The sequence below is a fragment of the Synchiropus splendidus genome, chromosome 9 (genome assembly GCF_027744825.2).
Source record: "Synchiropus splendidus isolate RoL2022-P1 chromosome 9, RoL_Sspl_1.0, whole genome shotgun sequence".
Lineage (NCBI taxonomy): Eukaryota > Metazoa > Chordata > Actinopteri > Syngnathiformes > Callionymidae > Synchiropus > Synchiropus splendidus.
This window is the reverse complement of record NC_071342.1, coordinates 8,229,786-8,250,227: the sequence shown is the minus strand read 5'-3', so window position 1 is coordinate 8,250,227 and position 20,442 is coordinate 8,229,786. Positions and strand designations below refer to the sequence as shown.

At 40.3% G+C, this 20,442-nt stretch overlaps 1 protein-coding gene across 1 annotated transcript in view; it reads left to right on the top strand.

Annotated features, from left to right (window-relative positions):
• Positions 1 to 20,442, top strand: part of LOC128764543 (protein bicaudal C homolog 1-like) — a 67,649-nt gene that overhangs the window by 1,736 nt on the left and 45,471 nt on the right. Inside the window, exon 3 of the mRNA XM_053874339.1 lies at positions 18,098 to 18,144. Within this exon, the coding sequence (XP_053730314.1) occupies positions 18,098 to 18,144 (47 nt within the window). The remainder of the gene's footprint in view (positions 1 to 18,097; positions 18,145 to 20,442) is intronic.

Below are 20,442 nucleotides of genomic sequence, written 5' to 3'. Positions count from 1 at the left end.
CCTCTGGACTAAGAAAGTTTCAGTAGTATCTTTGTTAATTCAAGAAATTTCTGAGCAGTTATTGTGGTAAAGTCTAAATAGTTTCTCTGGGTTTGTTGTTAGTGATGGCATTATTTATTAGCTGCTGCCATTGGTCTCTTTTTGTGGCTATGTTCCATCTGAAACGGTGAGTTCAGGTCTGTCCATCTAAATCTCCATATGCACCATTAGATTTTACGGGATGACTACTAAATCGACCAAGTTAAATTCTTGGAAGAATGCTGTTTGAGAACTTGTTGCCGTGGGTTACTGTGAAAGTTGCTGCCATCTAGAATTTTGTTTGGTCTTTTATACACACACAGACGGCAGCACGGTCTCACTGTAGCTGCTCGGAACATTCCTCAAAGCTCCATGTCATCCCAAACTCTTCCAGGAAAACAACTTCACCAGACACCGGCCCCTAAACTCAAGTGTCCGGGGATGTGACCATGTGCCACGTCACTCAGCGTGTTTATCCAACTTTTAGCATGCCAGGCCGTGAGTTTGGATCTTAGTCAACATCTTGTTTCGGAAATGCAGAGCGGTGACATGATTGTGCAGCTGCAGTGTGAAGCAGAAACATCTGGCGCGTTGCTTGAGAGCTCTCTGGTTCATGTTATGAACACGTGTATTATCCCAGCTCAAAAAGAGTGTTAACCTTTGAACCCGGTGTTACCTAGTCTGGCTTCGGAATAAGGAAGCAAACTGCTGATAAATCCACAAGTCATCATGGATTTTACACATCATCCTTCGTCGTGCTTGCCGGATATTGTGAGTGTTTATACCACTTTGTTATTGAAGCTTTCATTTCTGATATCTGATGTTTCATGGGTGGGTCCATTATTATTTACATTATAATTTAAAATAATTCCTCATGGAATGATGTGTACTATTCAGTGTTAATGGATATTTGGATGTACAATTCAGTGAACGCATAATAATCCTGATGATTTAAATAAAGGAACTCTGGGATTGAGACATCTCTAATCATAGAAATATAAATGTGCATCCACCTTTTACTTTGTCATGGCAGCTTGATGTGAGATTAGAAGCTTCAATTACTTAAGATCCAAATAATTATAGTAACTAAAAATGTACCCAGTAATAATGGCTTGTTTGTCTAATTTTCTCAATTCACTGCATGAAGCGCTGCCTGATTTACCTTCACAGTTTGAGATCTTAATGACTCTGTTTATTCTTCTTCTGGCTTGTGTTTGTAACGTCTGCTCATGTTTTGATTGGATGGGCTGTAAGTAACTGTCACATGGAACATGGTGTCCAGAAGATCAGAATCAGAATCAGAATCAGAATCAAATTTATTTCCATGGTCAGCGGGGAGCCCACAAACTAGGAAAGTGTTTTGGAATAAAGTGCTGACAAAAAATAAAATAAAATAAAATAAAATGTATGATGTTGGCCCTAGATTTTAACTCTTTAACTTTAATGGTAGGATTTTGAATATGGTTCTTCCAAAAGAAATGTATTTTACCTTTGGTGTTTTAAAGGCTCATTGACTTTGTATTACATTTCCTCTAAAAACAGTGAAAAAAGTGGATTGCGGGATCTGGCTGTTGATGTCGTCAGTGGGAGTGACCAGGAAGGATGATGTTGGTAATGGGTGTCAGAGGGATAGCTCTAGACACGTGGAGAGGAGGTGCATGTTAATGATGGAGATACCAAGTGTGATAAGGAGAAGAGGGCGACAACCAGATGTTCTTGGGCAAGTTTAACCAGAGAACACTAGAACAGGCCTGGCCAACCCGTGGCTCCCGAGCCACATGCGGCTCTTTTCCCAGTTTCATGCGGCTCTACACCAAACTTTGTCATTCCCTAAACCAAACGTATGGCATGTGTTTCACCTGTTATTCATTGCCCTTACATATTTGTAGGATGTGGCTCTTTTCAGCAACAAAGTAAAACAATGTGGCTCTTAGCCTCTGACTGGTTGGCCACCCCTGCCCGAGAATATTCCTATCCCAATCCAGGTCGCTCTGGTTCGAGTTTCTCCTTTGTCCTCATACCAGGAATTGTTGTTGTCATGTGTTATCTTATCTTCTGGCCAGCGATGATCTAATATGGTGATCTCATTTTGGCAATTTGTATCATTGATTTGATCATTTCAGTCATGAGCCCGATTTGCTGATGGTAGTCAAATAGGGGATCTCCCTTGCATCATAACTGTGTGGTAGCGGCTCAAATAGACCCCCAAGGTAGCTCACAAATATGTTATAATGGTCCTCATCAAAAAAAAAAAAAAAAAATCTCAGATGGCGTGCCTTTGACATTACCCACTTTTAAATATACAGGGACAGTTCAATTGTCCCTCAGTTTATACAGTAAAGTATAATTTTTTAAGATTTGTCCTGAAGCCCTGGATTAGAATAGTTGCTTGCCCTGGAGCGCGCACTCCAGGGTTTGATGTCCTGTTGTCGGCTGGAGCTCGGACAGGGATGAGGCGAGTCTCGGACAGAGTGTTACTTGGTTTATGACTTTGTCACGCACCGGGCACCTCTTCACTTCTGGAGAGACGTCACTCACTCGGCAACCCCTCCCACATGCAGCGGCCACACACATAGACACAAAGCCTATTTTAAAGCTTGGAACGCATTATTTCTTTTTCCATTAATTGTAATGGGAAAAATCGATTCGGATTTCGAACTAATCGATTCAGATTTCGAACAAATCGCTTCTGGAATGGCCTTCTGGAATGGATTGTGGTCGAGAACTGAGGTACCACTGTATCATGGACGCGAGGCCCCTAGTGGCGTTCTGGAGCATTCACCCTTGGATTTTTTAAAAATTTGAACCCCACTGAAACTCTTTTCTTTTACTGCATTTTGAGGCACAAATTGTGCTAATAACGTACTTCCCACCAAAAACAGCGCTCTTCCATGAAGTGTCGACAAATAAATGTGACTCACACAAGATTTCTCATCAAAACAAATATGGCATACACAATTGCACAGCCGCAGACCCACAAGATGAGAATCTGCAAATTTTGATCTAATTCAACGAAATTACCTCGGAGAGACACCCTTTCCATGGCAACCAGAATGACTAGGGTACTAAATTTGGGAAATTTAGGGCATCCTGCTGAAAAAAGCATTGTGTCCATTTTCACAGCGCTGTACCTAAAATCCTTCCCCGGAGCAAATGTTCTTAACCTTTCATATACTGTACCACTAAATTTCATCTGGCAGGTATCCCCGGCAAACACAATGCATTTTTGTTGCGGAAGAGAAGACCACCGAATCAACACAGACTTACAGAATATACAACAGTTAACATTCTAGCTTAGATTCCTTTTAACATGATTATTAACAAACTATTTTGCTTCTAACATGTGGAGCATATAATATCACCAATTTTGTAAACATCAACTTGCTGCTGTTAATCCTTACAACAGGTCCATCAGCATGTTGATAACTTATAACAATCTTGCAATTCTTTTGGCTGTACTGGATTCACTAGTCAATTGTGTGTTTATTCAGGCATTTCATTACATTTGTCCCAGGAGGGTAAGCGCTCGGATGGGTGAAGGTCTGCTAATAATCTAATATGAACAAACAAACTTGCACTTACAAAGCCCCTTGGCAGTAAAGCCCGTTGAGCACTTGTTTGTTTTGAACCTCGACACACTGAATCAATGATGTGTAATTTAGGGAAGAGAAGGTTTGAGATGGCACAGTTTAGCACCCTCGGCGTTGTGATATGATTGTGTTCTTCTTTCATTAAATTCCCAGAGTCGAATATTAACGCAGCAGAAGAGCTACTGGTGTGTATTATTATGCAGAGCTAGGCAAACTAATTGTTTGCTTTTGAATAAATTCAAACTCATTACCCGACCTGAAATGAAATGAATGCTTGTTAAAGCAGCCAATTTTTATAAGAAAATAGATTTATAGAAGCAGTAAAGTGTCTGCGGACCTGGCACCGGAGCCCGAACCCGTAAATGGAGTGTGAAGTGACAACACAATCACACCCTGACACACACTCCTGGGTTTTTACTGTTTGTCCCTTTTGGCACCCGAGAATCGAAATCCCAAGTTAATTGCTTGGAGACGTCGACACAGGAATGACTTCATGAATTATCGCATGACGTGGAAAACAAGACAGCTTTGTGCTGTTTTTGAAGAAAAGCCGAAATTTAAGTGTGAGAATGCCAAACGTCTCCATGAGCAACAAGGTTTTCCAGGTTGGCAAGCTCTCCATTCCTGCTTTACTACTGTAGAGTGTGACACTGGTAGTGGGATTCCCTTAACCGACTTCTGCATTTGTGTATTGTGTAACAGCGTGTTTGCACCTTCTCCTATAATGACACACTATTAAAGTAAAGTGAGTCATTTTCTCCATCAAACTTGTTTTCCTGCTCGGCGACCGCAGGCTATTATCAAATGTCTTTGTGTCATGAAGAAAAATGTGTTGCGTGGAGAGGTTTAATACATGAAAGACAAGGATTGTCACTGGCATTTGTAGTATGCGATTATATTGTTTTCATAGTATTCTCTCACATGTGCACAATTGCTGTGTGTAGATGACATTCTCAGGATTCAGGGTGAGTTTTAGTTATCGTTCCCATTCAGTTTGACATCTAAGGTGTTTCCTTCGATACAGCGTATGCTTCTGTACCCATCAGTTGCTGATCTACTGGCCCAGTTTGCTTTCTGTGTGCTTGGGGCATGCTAATGGATGCCTCTGCCAACTTCTCTATGTTGTAAAACTGAGTTGGAGTTTGAGACCCAACACAGGAATCTGATGACTATTGTACAAAACCAGTGCTGTAATTGTTGTCCAACTCTTTCCAGGATCAGTGGAGGTTAGTGCGCTACATTTCCAGTGCTTTGCAACTCATGCACAATATGTCATATGTGTAATATGTAACCAGCAGTAGCCATCTTGTGCTGATTTTTCTTGACCACTGGTGTAAATTGTTGAAAGAGACTTTAAAATAATAGAGATCGAACATTGTCCTAATTTTGTTACATGCTAACTAGTATATGGGTTAACGGCTGTGACTCATCCTGTGAAGGTTTGATTATAACTTGATTTGTTTTTACTGTAAATCTGACTGTAAACCTAATGTAAAAAATAACTTGTGACTTGTTTTCCGTGACTGAGAGATAAATAAGAGCAACTAAAGAAGTGGAATGCAACAATGAACAAATAAATCTGTACCAGTGAGTAAGCTAGTGGTATTTGGTGGTAGATACTGTATATACTTTACCACTCTGTAAAATATATTGCTACACCCTTAATGCCGGACATTCTGTGATGGCATATTTCACGCAATCTAGAGCCAGTTCACTTGCTGGCCAGAGTCTGTTTTGTTTTGTAGGTCACCGTATGTGCTTAAGAAAACATGAGAATTTTTTTCAAGTCAGTTCCCCTGATGTTCATCTGGGGAAAGACTTTCTGGCGGCTCAGTTTCCGTAAGAGTGTGTGTGAGCGCTCCCTCCGCTCATAGGTGCTGAGTAAGTCCCTCAGACAGGAAGTGAGTGTCTTATGGGGAATGTGCTGGAGGCTTTCTGTTTCTCCCTCTTCAAAATTCAACTCTGGTGTGCTGTTGCAGCTTCCTGCTGTGAAGTCTTCAGACATACAAGTGATTTATTTCTGCTTTATGCCTCATAAGAATCTGCTGTAGCCAAATCAACATGATCATGCCATCACGCTTCACTCAATGTTGGACCCTTTGTGTTGCTGATTTATTGCTCTCAAACTGTCATATACGTTTTTTAGTGCACGCTAATTGTGTTCATCAAAAATGTAATCTGAAATAGTCATTTTTATATTTTGAAGCAAGTTAGTTGAGTATCTGGTAATATCTGGTTGGGTTTCCTGTGGAGTTACTGTCTGACAAGAGAGCTTCTGAAGACCTTTGTAAATCAAGGATAACATCGTCCTTGTGGGTCTCAAAGGTCCCACCATGGAGCGAGCCCCGGTGGGCAGGCACCTATCGGTGGGGCTCGATTTGTGGGGGGGGATCCTGTATCTGCCTACATCTGGGTTTGTCTCGTAGAGACCTGATAACTCGACTTTATAAAGCACTTCAATGATGTACATGCAACACATGTCAAACTGATACAGCCTTACACCATACATGTTTTTGGATGTAACATTCTTTGACTTTGAATTTAGCAGGAAATATTAAAGGTCAGCTGACCTGTCTATCATTAATTGTAGCATTTCCCTTTAATTTATCTTCATGTGCACCCTGTAATGAATTTGTATCTTTCTTTATTTACATTTTGAGGCTGCACTTATTTCATACAGCATTCATTGTTAAGACAACTATGAAACGATGAGTGACACCTCAAAAAGAAATGGCTTGTTTTCCATTAGCTCTGTTAGCTGATATTTCTCACTGAATATCTGAATATGAACAAATCAGTTCTTTGGTGCCTTAAACATTGAGTGTATATATTATTTTTGATGCCCGATAGGCGTTGAATAGCAGCAGAGTGAAGTTCAGATGAAGTTGAGGTGCTCTGGCTTCACCCAAAATAGCATTGTAAATGAATTGGAGTGCCTCTCTCTGTGACTGTTTCACATCCATAATAGAGATGGTGCAAACACAATCTTTTTTTTTCACAATTTCTCCGCACCTTCAAGTCCACTCACATTAAAACAGTGAATGTAAGAGGTTTAGAGGATTTTCTATCAGAGTTCAACACTTGGTCAGGCTTTCCTCTGCTTCACTGTTTCTCTCGAACATGCTGCTGCAATTAAACTATTCTATTCAGCTTTGCTTACATGTCAAATTCCTCCATCCTGGCCGCGATGAAGCTTTCTGAAGTTGTGCTATAATTGAGCCAACTCGACGGAAAAAGCTGTAATTGATTACGTGAAAAAATAAAACCGGGAGTCCAATTTCAGAACTGTGAACAGAGCCAGAGTGACCCACTTCCATGATACTGGAACCGTAAATGGACTGAAATGAATACCTGTTATTCTGCGTCCCTCAAAGATTTTTCTCTCCGGCTCTTTTCAAAGTGCGGATTTACATTCTGTCTGGTTTGCGGTTGCTATTTTAGAAATGTTTCTTGAGGGGAGGGCAACCCGGCTTCTAATGCACGCATGCGTGGATGCAGCCACACACACTCGACCTAGCCCGTGACCACTCCCCCCTCGAGAGCTTTCTGTGTTTATCTTTGGAAAACCTTGGCTTGTGGTTTGTTGTTCTCTCTCTTCACTCAACATGCAGAACAATATGAGCTTTCTTCACCCTCTTTTATTGTGGAGGAACCATGACTTAAAGAAAATCATTCTGGATGTCCTGCTTAGAGTTGCTCTTTCTGTCTGTGACTCACTTATTATAATTTGTAACTGTCAGATTCAGATATTGTTTGTTTGATGTCCATTTCTGCTTTTCTTTTAAAACTTTCCTGGCTCTGAAACATTTTACCTGGCAGTGAAGTGTATTAAATGGTTGATATGTTTTTTTTTTTTTTAGCTACCTCTGGTCAGCTGTTGTGTTGGGAATAGGAATAGACTGATATACGGTGGTATCGATATCTGGTGGCTTTAGAAAGGCAATACGTGATATTTGACTGCTATTCTGGGCCGATCTTTGTGTATGTTATTTTGCTTTGGTATTAAGAAACATTGTGGAGATAATCATTTGCTTGCAAACCTTCCATGAGAAAAAAACAATGCAGATTTTCAGGTGGAATAGTTTTATTGTTGGACAGAAAAATGTTGACAAACTTGTTCAATAAACCATACAAATTACATGTAATACAGTCAGTGGACTAGCCAACAGATTAAGGGAGAAAAGTGTAAATGAATCTATCACTGATGAAACCATGAATCAACGGAAACATAAAGGGACCGATATGAGGAAGGCCGATAGCGATGTGAACCGAGAAGTGAAAAATGTCCCAAAAAAGGCAGCTATATCGGTCGACCGCTAGTGGAGAATCCCTACCTCGTAGCTCTACGAGGTCCTACAGCGGACTCTGACATGACTAGGATATGGTTTGAATGAGTGAGATATTAGATTCCTGGAAACCTCGGGTCTTAGACTGATAAGAAACTCCTGCTACACCCTTCATGCTGGATGAATCAAGGAAAGACTTGATTATTTTGATAGTCAACTAGTCACTGACTACCTTAGTGATTAGTCGACTAGTCGGCATGTACAATTATGTGTCCTTTGTGAAATTGTCCCATACTTTCAATGTCGTAGGTCGCAATGTTCACATAGTCTCAGCCACTTCTCCTCTCATTCAGCTGTGCAAAGAGATAGATGATATTATAACTGATCGACCAATTAACCCATCTGCTACTTATTTAATAGTCAATTATAATCGACTGTGTTGTCTAGTCATTGCAGTCCTACGCTTGGCATGTCAATAGACCTTATGAAAGTAGTTATAATACCTAGACTGCTAGAAGTTGTTGGTGGTTGCTGATTTGTCTTGCATGCACTTTCTACACCAAGCTCTCTGTTGCCCTCCTCGGTTAAGGTCGGGATGAATTTTATTCAAGTGGCACATTTCCTCAGCAAGTGCTGACCAAAACGTTCCACATATAACAACAAGAAATGACGACAGAAGTATACGATTACAAATTAAACACTTATTACTGAAAACAGGACTAAATAAGCATGTTAAGAAATCATAAAACCCTCAGCTAAAACCATAAAAACACAATACAATAAAGTCAATAATATGCTCAGTTCTCATTAAATCAGGGGGACAGGAGCCACAGACTGGAAAGAGTGTGTTTTTCTTTTATGAACCACAAGGTCAGACAGCCCAGGGTTCACCCCAGCCCTTCAATTCCTCCTTAGGACCCTTAAGAGTGTGGACAGGCTGCAGGTGGGACAAAGACAACTGGGTGACTTCACAACTAGATGGTCATGGAAGTCCAGCTGAGATATGATAAAGGAAAGGACTGCTGTTTCCAATTGGTACCTGAAGAATATGGTACCTTCGACAGCCGACAGAGATGAATAAAGGAGGAATTGATAACCATATCCTAATTGAATAATTTGAGTTATAGTCATTGCCCATTTTAAAAAGCAATGGCTTTAATTCAAGTTGTGAAAGATCTTGATTAAAAGGTGGGAGGTTCACAGTGGAATTCCTAGCGGTAAAGATGTCAGTTCCATGTGTGGAGAGGTTTTTCATTGTAACATTGTCAATAGAATGGCGTTTCCACTGTAGTGCGTTTACTCAGATACACAGGTCCAAGTACATGTTTTGTTCTCCATGTGCCGGGTAGATCGAGGACAAATCCAAAGCGTTCAATGTGCTAACTGGGAGAAGGAAGGAAAGACGTGTTTACAAAAAGGTGTTGGCACAAGCCTTCTGCTCAATGGTGAGAGGAAAGAATATAGAGAAATATGTGAATGGATTCATTTTCATTAAGACTTTGCCAGCATGAGTCAAGGTCACTTCTCAGACCTCAGCATTGTTATCAAGTGCAAAAATATGACAGACCATGATTCTTGAGTTGATTTTTTTATTTCTCTGATTCGCACCGTGTAAATTCTCCGTAGATGTCATCCATTTCCCAAAGGTACTTCGGCAATGTTTACTCTTCGTCTGCAAGACGAAACTCCCTCCTCTCAGCAGGGGGTCCTCCTCAGTTGATACCAGGCACCAGGAATGTACAGGTTGTGTAATGAATTGGCAGTTTCTCTGGGAGGAAGACGGAGGAGGAGACTGTAACCCAAACATCTTATCAATGACTGCTTGATGTTAAGTGTCTCACTTCCTCAGCTTGACAATCCACCGGCATACATGCCAGAAAATGCAGGTGTTGTTTGTAAACAGCGTGTGCATTTTTGATTAGTCACTAGCTGATTTTGTCTTACTGAAGCTCTTTTTATGTCTTCGAACAGCATCAGTTCGACTGTATTCGAGGACAAATAGCATTTTTAAGTTACCGATTTTCTTTTCCGTTTTGCTTGGAAATGAACTTCCTAGGAAAATAAAGGTGGCGAATTTTAACTAAGTTTGTGATGTAATGTGAAGTCTAGTGGATTGTCCTCACTCAAAGAACAGTCGTAAAAAACAACTTCTAGAGGGAGGTGTGTGGCCCTAGACTCAAGACCGGCTCAATGACTTTGGATGAAGTCATTGAATTCCCATCAATGAATTTAAATTGACACAGAATTGATCCTTTACAATAAAAACAATCATGTTAATCACGTTTTTATTCTGACCAAAATCCAGACAAAATAACTTGCAGCATAGCGAAACACACAAATGCTCAGTTGAAGGTGCAAATTTCCACTTAATTTTAAGTTGTGTTGTCTTCATTGTCGATTGGTGATCTGTTTCGCCAATGTGTGGTCATGAAGAGTGACATTTACCTGGCTGTCTACCTTGATATGGACCTGAAAGGTTGCATATTCCATCAGCTCTACTTCGGTGCTGTTGCATACTTCAACAGCTCTACTGTCGCTCTATGCGACACCATTTTACTTCTTGCAGGTTCACTCGTAGGTGTTCCTCAGCAATGTTTGGGTCCTTTACACCTGTGGTTCATCGTCATTTATCATTACATTAGACCCTTACATGGTCTTATGTGACCATCCTACCTCTGACACCATTTGTGAGTGAGCGATAAGCATCCGAGATCCCTGGCCATCACTCATCACTTATTCATGTTATTTTCAGTATTGCTGTGAACCTTCAAGTCAAAGTTGATGTCACCAGTTGCAGCAGATTAGTCCACATAGTGAAGTTTTACATATGTATACATATATATACGATGTGTATATAACACAAAAGTGGGAGATGCATTACATTAGTGTAGCTGAAGTGAAGCGTGGCTCCTTCAAAGAGCTACAGGAAGCTGCGCCATCATTTATGCCACTCTGAGTTGAGGAGGGGCCGTTAAAAAGAGAGTTAAATTCTTTTGAGGCCATAACAAAGCATCACTAATTTGAATTAAGATTATTTTTAGTTTAATTTTGACTCCAACCGCTGATGAGATATCCAAACACATTGTGTCTCTGAAATGGATTTTACATGGAGTAATTATTGAGGTTAAACTCAATACCAGACGTGCTTTTAGAGGCTTTGGCTGAGCTCTGCCATGGTCCGCGAAATATTTCCGCAGAAATAAATGAATATATCCGGATCTGCCACAAAGTTTTATGGCCTTGTGCTCAGCCAGTGCTCCACCTCTGCCCTTTTAAATTTGGCAGGCGGTTGTGGTAAGGTCTTAAGAAAGACGTTGACACATTGTTCATCTATTGATTACAGGCGATGACTAACTTTTTGTTTTGCTTGAATGATATTGATCCATTCGGTGCAACTGCTGATTTTCTCAAATGTGCATCAAAATGAGATTTTGGTGTTTCTGCTTTGACTCCCTGAGGTGTCTCATTATGTTGAGTCAGCTGAGCTGCTGTGGAGGGACAGATGTTGGTGGTGAAAACAACACGCTCGCCTGCTGTTTTATTACAAAACTCGAGGGAATATATATATATATATATATATATATATATATATATATATATATATATATATATATATATATATATATTATTATTATTTTTTTTTTTTTTTTTTTGCAGCCTTCCTGGCTTATGAATCAGACTAGGATATTAATTGATGTCATTTATGTAACTTCAGGAATGTGGGCTTAAGTTGTAGATGAAAACATTTCCAGATTGCAATCGATTTTGCAATCTAAAGACAAATGAAGGTTGTGCAGTGTTGAATGTGCGATAAAGTCAGTGTTTGTGTTCAGGGGCCAGCCGAGTTTTGTCCAAAACCTAAGATTTAGTTGGCTCTTCAGGGGATTTAGGATCTCAGAAACAATTTACATTTCAGTTCTGTTATTGATGACAAAGACTTCAGAAATGTGGCACTGAAGTTTTTTGCCTCCCAACAGAGTTTGGATGTGACTTTCTGGAAACTGTCTGAGACTACTGTTCGTATGGCTCTGTGAGAGCTGCAACAGTTATTTTTGTCGTATGTGACTTTGTGGAAAGGTCTTGCTGCTCTGTTATGGTATCTGGTCTATCGTGAGATCATGTAATGTTTTCATCTGAAGTGTGAATCCACAAAAGTGTTGCAATATTGTGAAAAATATTTTGGCCAGTGGCAGTTTGGATAAACATAGGTTCTGAAATATAATATATATATATATATAAACAAATTTGGGTAAATATTTGGATATTTTGGATTTTTAACAGTACATAAACATTTTAGTACACCTGGCAAAATGGGAGTGGAAATAATAAATAATAAATGGTTCTAATGCAGTAAATGTCCTTCAATTAGCCTTATAATGGATGAGTTTATGACATCACCACAAAAATAAAAAAAACTGTCAGAACACAAAACTATCAACATATTTCTACATTGTTGATTCCGTCGTTCACACGTAGTGGAAGCCTGTGCTTCAAAGCGAACTTCATTTTTTTGTATTTTGAATAATACCGGACTGAAACAATTAAATTAGAAATTACAATCGTTGGCTCGGTGGTTGCGCACAGATTGAAATCATAACTGTAGAAATGGACAGTTTACATTCCTCTCGTGTCAAACAGCAGAATTTCCCAGAGACAATAATGGATAACAGACATGATTTCCACCGCCAACATTTGCTGTTTCATGAGTCCACTGTAGCTTCTCTCCCTTTATATGTACTGACAGCTAGTTGCACTTGTCAACTTGAACTCATTACCTGTTCATTAAAAGCAAGCGGCCTAGCTCTTTATTCTGGATCAGCATTTTAAACGCTTTACAATCTGAGTTCCCACTGCAATGAAACCTGATCTCGGGTGATGGCTTATCCATGCAAATGACAAAGTTGAACTTTCAACAGAGGATGTGCTCTGCTGTTGAAATATGGTTTTGGGCGGGAGACAAAATACATTATTTGAAGTGTTGCAGAATGAGTTTTGCGTTCTTGTGGTCTTCTATTCTATCATTACTTAAAGTAATCTGATTGGCTTTTTGTGTTGGAAAAGAGCTTCTCAGTAATTATCAGAGCTCTTCTTGGTGACTTACTCTGGTTACTGAGTGTCCTTATATTCTTCTCATTCCTCTGTCTAAGCATCCCCACAATTGACTCTTGTCTACACCTGCTTTTGTCATGATGGCTACCATCACCACTGTCAGTCCGTCATGCAATTGTCAGCTTCCATTTTTACTCTGCTATGTCAATCATCCATTTATTCATTTGTAATAGCTGATGTCTGTCAGTCATTATCTATCATTTTCTTCATTCCCTTTCAGTGTTGCCTTCTTTCTATGTATCCAACCCTTACAAATCGTTGTTGTCATCATCATGAATCATGCTAGTGCCATCATGTGTCCGTGATCGACTGTCAATCCATTTTTGTCGTCCATTTCTGGAGTATCATGCGCACTATAACCCACTAAATGGGTTATTTTCAGTTAGCAGCAGTGAAGCTTCTCGGTCTCCATAATTGTCCCGCCCACGGTGCCTGATTGGTTACGCACACCGCTCATATTTAGGCTGGGCCAATCAGAATCTGTGACTGCATCCCGGCTGCATCCTCAAATACTGTACGCGGCAAAGAGTTTGGAGAAGCTCTGGACTCCGTAGGGTCTCAAGTTATGTCAACACAGAAAACTCTTCCGAAATTGTAATAAACATCCCGGGCCACCACGTCACTACTAATAACTTTTCTGTGAGCAGAGTCTCGTAAAAACTGTATAAGCATTATCAATAGATCACAGTACCTTGACATGTCTGTCAATCACAACACTGAATAATATCGATATGAGAACAGTCTGTGAGGGTAGAAGTGTGTGTGTGATTGAAGGACAAAAATATCAGTATCAATATCCACTGAAAATTCTAAACTTCTGAAAGTCTCATTGTAGGGCAGAAGCATGTTATTCATATATGTTAGTTCACTCAAAACAACACTCTTATTATGGATTTTAAACTGTAGATGAGCAAGTCAATTGTTTTTATGTGTTCCCTAATTTGTTACCAGTTTATAATACTGTATTACATTTGAGGCCTAAACCAGAGAATCTAGTCGAAGGTGTCTGTAATGAAGTCAAAGCTCAACTTGAGGAGGAAAGCTTTAAATCTTTTATCTGTTCCCTGAATGCAAACGCTTGAGCTGATGTTGTTGAAACAGTCGGCTCAGGGGAATTTCCTCTGAGACAGTGATTTACAGTTCATTCTATATGGGGAGCAGATGTGCAGTCAAAACTGGTCCAGTCAAATCATGAAACAGTGTATTTTTGTCTCTTCTAACGTTTAGAATAGTCGATGGATGAGTGGAGGGTCTCACCACCCTAATGAAAGCCAGCCCAGGCATCCGCCGGTCCCTCTGCTTCCCAGCTGGTGACCGAAGGTCTCGTTCTTGACCTTCCATTCATGTTTAAATCAGCGTGCAAGATGACACAATACTTAGATGCTTATGCAACATTTGAAGCTATTAATTCATAAGTGATTTGGGAGAAATGTGAGGCACTGCATACAACATCATGTGTGACAGTAGTTTATTAACCTGGTGATGAATTACTTGGTTATAAGTTACATCCTTAATTAACCGTGTATATGCTGTTATCAGAGACATGAAACACAAGGGTATAAGGTAGGCAGTGCCAATTGCCGATACCGATCACATGGATTGACAATGAATTTGTAATCAAAATCATGAGACCTTCTGTGTACATGATGCGAAAACATGAACCATTAAATCATCTGAATTCAGACACGTTTTAATATACCTCTTCAAAAAGGCAAAAAGTACATTTAAAAAAACTTGCAGAATGCAGCAACTATTCTGGCCAAAAGACAACTGAACAAAAACATTTGATGTGAGACGTTGCAGTTTGGTGAATCTCTTGAGACTTTGCTATGTCCATGAAGTATTTACATACTGGCCGCTTGTAGCGGGACTCCAAGACAGAGAGCACTGCATTTATGAAGGTTTCCACTCCGGACGTTTTTAAAAGTTTCAGATTCCGGTGGCTGACGAACGCTGTACCTGACTCCAAAATGGCGACGGATCTAGCAGCGAGTAGAGAGGAGCGGACACGTCACAACCAGCTGGGCTTCATTAGAGCGCTGGCTGTCACACGTGATTGGTTGTTGTGATCGTCATTGACAGGTAGTGATCGCCATTCACCGGTCACGCTGAAATAGGCCGATCAGGATCAGTGACCGATCGATCGATCGGAGCAACCCTAGTAGAAAGACATCCCATAACTTAATATTTTATTTAATGTCCATCTAATTTATGCCTCACATCATACACTTATTAAAGACCGACCCCGAAACTTCATTTTCTACTGTCTCAATTAAGAGTTCACTGCACAGTTTTGGAATGCTATATGTATTATAGAATGGAATCTATTGGATTTTGATTTCTCTAAGTCAGTGGCATTGCTGTATTAAGTACATGCTTGGACAAAGCTTAAAAAAATGTTAGCGGCCCTTCACCAAAGTAATGAGTATTGAGTTGTTATTTTTTTCTCATGTATTTCCGTAGACATGACTAACACCCACTTGATTGATCAAGCAGTCACACAGTCATTCAGGATTTAGGAATACAGCCAACCAAATAGAATGATATAACTATTTTCAAAGCAATGTGAAGTTGTCAGTTGCCTTTCTGAAATGAACGATTGATCAGAAACAACACTGCATTACTTTCATTGAGCTTATTGTTACTGAACAATCTCACAGACAAAAAGAACGGTGTACCATATTGGCATATTCACCAATGAACACACACATTAACAGAAAGTTTACTCCACAATGAGGACTAGTGTGTGTGGAACAACAAACAGTCTGCAGTTGTGACGCAGCACCACCCCCCTCTGTGGTGAGTTTGTGTTAAATTGTTCAGATGGTATAGTCCTTTTTTCCTTCCATTACAGCTTTAAGATGTTATCTGCTTATGATTATTGAAATTATAACAACGGTGGTTCCATGCAACAATCAGCAAATGCTCTAGAAACTTATCTTAATATCGCATAACAGCATGATGTATTGCATGTGTTAATATGCATGAAAAGACTGGCTATTTCCACATCAAACAAGATGTCTTGGACAATGACGGATGGTTTGAATTTCTAAAACTTAATGAATTGACCTTTTTAGGAAATTGCGGTGCACTGTAGTCTTTCCGTGAGGTCAAAGGGCATGTGGTGACATTTTAAAGATGTTGTAATTATGCCACTCAGGAAAACGTCCTGAATTTAAATAAATTTGATCCTTTTCGTCGACCCTGAATGCTAATATCGTTTTTTTTTTTTGTGCCATGTGTAATGGAATTCAGGTGAACTGGTTTTGTCATGTCTCGCACAACATTTAGATTGTAATTGTAGCTGAAGAAAACCGGCAGCTTGAGCGGTAATTTATTCGTATGTTACTTGTTGTCAGGGCAGCCAAGGCGACTGCTAGTTAACCATCATCGACTCTTCTGCCACATCTGACCCAGATACATTCAGATCCATGTCAGGAACCGAATGCACTATTAAACCTTCCCATTCCCCAAAATGACAGGAACATGAGAATTCTCTGCGGAGCGCTGATATGTATTTTGTATCAGCAGTGCCGCCACGGTTTGAAGGATTTACAGATGTGTTGGAGCCGCTTACAGCTTTCAGCAGAGGGAATTTTTGGTCTCTGCTTACCTGATTGGAAAATGAGTTAAAGAAGAGATCTCCATGAATCTTGATTTTGTTTGCAGGTTCCACTGACATCAGAAGATCTCACATTCTGTTCTTCATGGTTATTGCCATTTTATGGAACCCTGGAGTGACTGGTTTAGCTTTTGTTGAAGACTGAAGTGGGCTGTGCAGCGCGCGACACTGGAGTCAAATAAACATTGTGCATGGACTTACCACAGCAGGATTTAAACAGATTGCAGGACAGCGATTGGCTCAGTAGCAGATGAAAAATGTTGTGGAATTGTGAATTGTACTCTGAAATTTTACATTTTAAAGACATCAGTACATGAATATGGGGTTGCAACATTCGCTTGAAAAAAGAGACATGAATTGCCTGGTTAGTGTTGACCAGCACGTCACTGCCCTCAGCCTGTACTTGATCACCTGTATCTTGATCATCCTCCCCAGTCTCACCCATCCTTGTCCAGCTCATCCATCAACCTCATTGGTCGTCTTTGTCTTCTTTTTTTAGGTAGTAATTGTAGTGGATACAGATACAACGGATAACTTGCCATGTATTTTGATTATCTAACTTTTTGTTTGTTTGTTTACAAAATAACCTCAAAAATGTAATGTTCATGGCCAGTTGGAAATGGGATAACTTGCAAGTGGGTTTGGGTTCGATTTTGGTGGTGTTCTGTTGGTTCATTTGGATTTATGAAAGTTCTTTGAGTTTTCCATATTGATTCCAGTGGTAGGCCCGCCCCACTGTTGATCATGTGACCAGCTCCGACTTTATATAATACACAGCACACAGTCAAGCCACAGAAATAAATCAGTTTTTATATGATTATAGCTGCAAAATGGGTTGCTAATGTTCAATCAACATAAGGCACTACATATATAAGGCTCCAGAATACTGCAGGTCAAAGGGTACCTAGTGGAGCCCAAGTAAAATTTAATTTCATGTGCGATGGCGGAGGTATGCGCTGTCTCAATGCCTTTCTATTGTTTCATGTTTTTGTGAAGTGATCAAATTGTGCAAAAGTGCTTCGTTCAAATACAGTATGTATTTCTGGTGCAATGCGACGACTAAGCAAAAGCATTTGTCATTTGTCTAAATAGAGTTTCCTTCCTTCATGAGCTGCATAAGATCCCATCATGTTTTTCACCTTCTGACTTAGCAGATGTGTGATATTGACACCATGTGACCTGACCATGGCTAGGATTAACAACCACCGTAATGTGAGCAAATATTTTGGCTGTATCCGTCAATTTGTTCCACAGGAGCTGTGACCAATCTCAGGGATTACAGTAAATTACTTGGAATGTCTATTTTGAAATTCCTGCAAATGAACTGTATCTGGAGCTCAGCCAAATATAATATTAATAGAGAGGTAGATAATCATCGTTGGTTGGGAAGTCAAGGTCGCTGGCTAATCTGTGCCTGATTGAGTTTTTCTCCAAGCTGGTTTTGACGGAACCTTTTCTGTCTGTCTCTGCAGCTGCTTCTGATGGGAGAGTCAACGGAGGAGAGGATTTCTTCCAGAAGGTAAGTGCTACGCTGGGTTCTGAGGGCACATGTGGCAGGTGTCGGGGTAAGTCAAAGAAAATAAGAAGAGTGGAGCGACACTGACGTTGAAGCACTGCAGGGTTCTGATCCAGTAACACAGCTGACACAACACTGTGTGGGGGTTTGTGACTTATGTAATGGAGCTCAACACACCAGCTCTTCAGTGTGAAGTGAGACAAAGGTTAAGTGTGTGTATGTGAGAGAGAGAGAGAGAGTAAGGCTGTGCAGCTCTGTGACTGAATCAGTGATTTAGTGAATGTTCCCTGGCCTCATCAGACCCACTGAAACAAAGATCTGCACCAGTGATCTTAAGATGTGACCAGCTTTTCAACGCATGATCACCAAAACAGACACTGAACTCAGCTTTGTCATGCTGTTTCTTCTGGACATGTTGTTTCGGTGAATAGAATTGCACTTTGATATGATCACATTTGTCAAACTTGAGGCCTGGGGACCAAATCCAGCCATCAAGTCATTTGAAGTGGCCTATGAGAGCTTGAAAATATGTTTAATACGCACCAAAAAACAAATGATCCCATAGCATGTTTTTGCATTTCCAAAGACTCTGGCACACGCTCATCTTGAATATCAAGATTCCACCATGCAAAAATTGGATGCACAAAATGGGTTTCCAGGGCATCCTTTATTACCACAGAGTAAAACCTTCTTCTCCAACTAAATATGACTTTGATGCCTGACTTGTTTTTAAATGGTTTAATTGGGTTTACTTTTCACTGATCAGCCTAGACAGTATAACCACTGGCATCTACTGGTCATAAATGGCTATTTTGGTTTGGTCGGTCTGTGGTGTGCCTGATAGCAAGAAAGTCTCCTGTTTAAGACAACCTGAAGTTTCAGGGGAGCCCGGGTTATTTCTGTGTGGAGTAGGCATGGTATCACTGTAGATAGGTGGCCACTCTTTCAGAATAAATTTTCCATGCAATGGACTGGCAACAGGTCCTGAGTGCTGCATGCCTTTCACCTGATCAGAGCAGTAAGAGGCTCCATACCATGTTCTGGTATTACATGGAAATAAGATAATGCTGTAAAAAATGGATTCATTCTTTAGTCAACCGCCGCCACAAAGCCACCTGTCTGTCCTTTTATTTCCTGAAGCAATCTGCAAACCAAATTACATTGATGCATGCGTTCCTGAATTACCCTCCCTCACTTTTGTCAGTTTTGTTCGTGCAAAATACACTTGTGATGCTTGCAATGCTCGCCACTTAGGCCAATTTCTTAAATGCATGATTAGTTCTGTGATTACTATTCCAAAAACTTTGTGTGACTAAACAATCCAAACAATCCAAAACACATGTGCACAATGTAGCTGGTTGTCTAAAAATATTTGGATTTGTGTATCGTGCAAAAAAATGGCTGAATAACACAAGCCAGTATTTCACTTTGTGCTTTTCTTTTTCATTCTACATTTCTGCTGAGCTAATGTAGCAAGAGCTTTCATGGAGAGAGGTTCTTTGTCTTGGACAGGGTGTCGAAGTTAAAGCATCACTATTGTCGCAGCGTGCTAGCGTGATAACTAAGGGTTAAATAGTCAATTATGAATCTGTGCACAGATGTTTTTATTGGACGGGTGACCAGAGCAACTCAGCAGTCGTGTTTTCATTGCAGACTTTCCATTTGGATAACTGCAGTGTTCCCTCTGATAGCGTGATGGCCACTTCTGCCCAGTTACACAAAGTAAATCCAGACTGTTGAAAAATGCTGCTGAGAGAACAAGGACGAGGTGTGTGGAAAACCTTCAATTTGATGAAAGTTGAAAGTGCTTTTTGGACTGACTTCCTGTCTGTGCCAGCCGGAGTAATGAAGCACATGTGTAGTCCACACGTAAGCCAGCATGCGGTTGCTTTACATTCACACTTGACTCTTGTTGTTCTTGAGAGCTGCGGTATTTCATCATTCTAATGGAAATTCTGTAGCTTGGTTTGGTTTGCTTTACGAGTATGATTAATTAAGATGTAATAATCCTCTCTGTTGTGCTCGTGTTAGCAACACTACCTGCCCTCACGAGTCAGTCCTCTGTCATTTACACTAGGGCTGCAACGATTAGATGGCGTCATCGATAACATTGACAACAAAATTTGGTCAACGTCAAAATCTGTGCGTCGATGCGTCATGTTGCTGTTGGTGTAAACACACATGGGATGCAGGAGGCATCGAGAACTGGTTCTTATTGAGAAGCAGTGAGAAATTATTACATTCTCTGGAATCATTGAGATTTGTTCATTTTTGTTCCTTTAATTGGTTCCTGACTGAAGT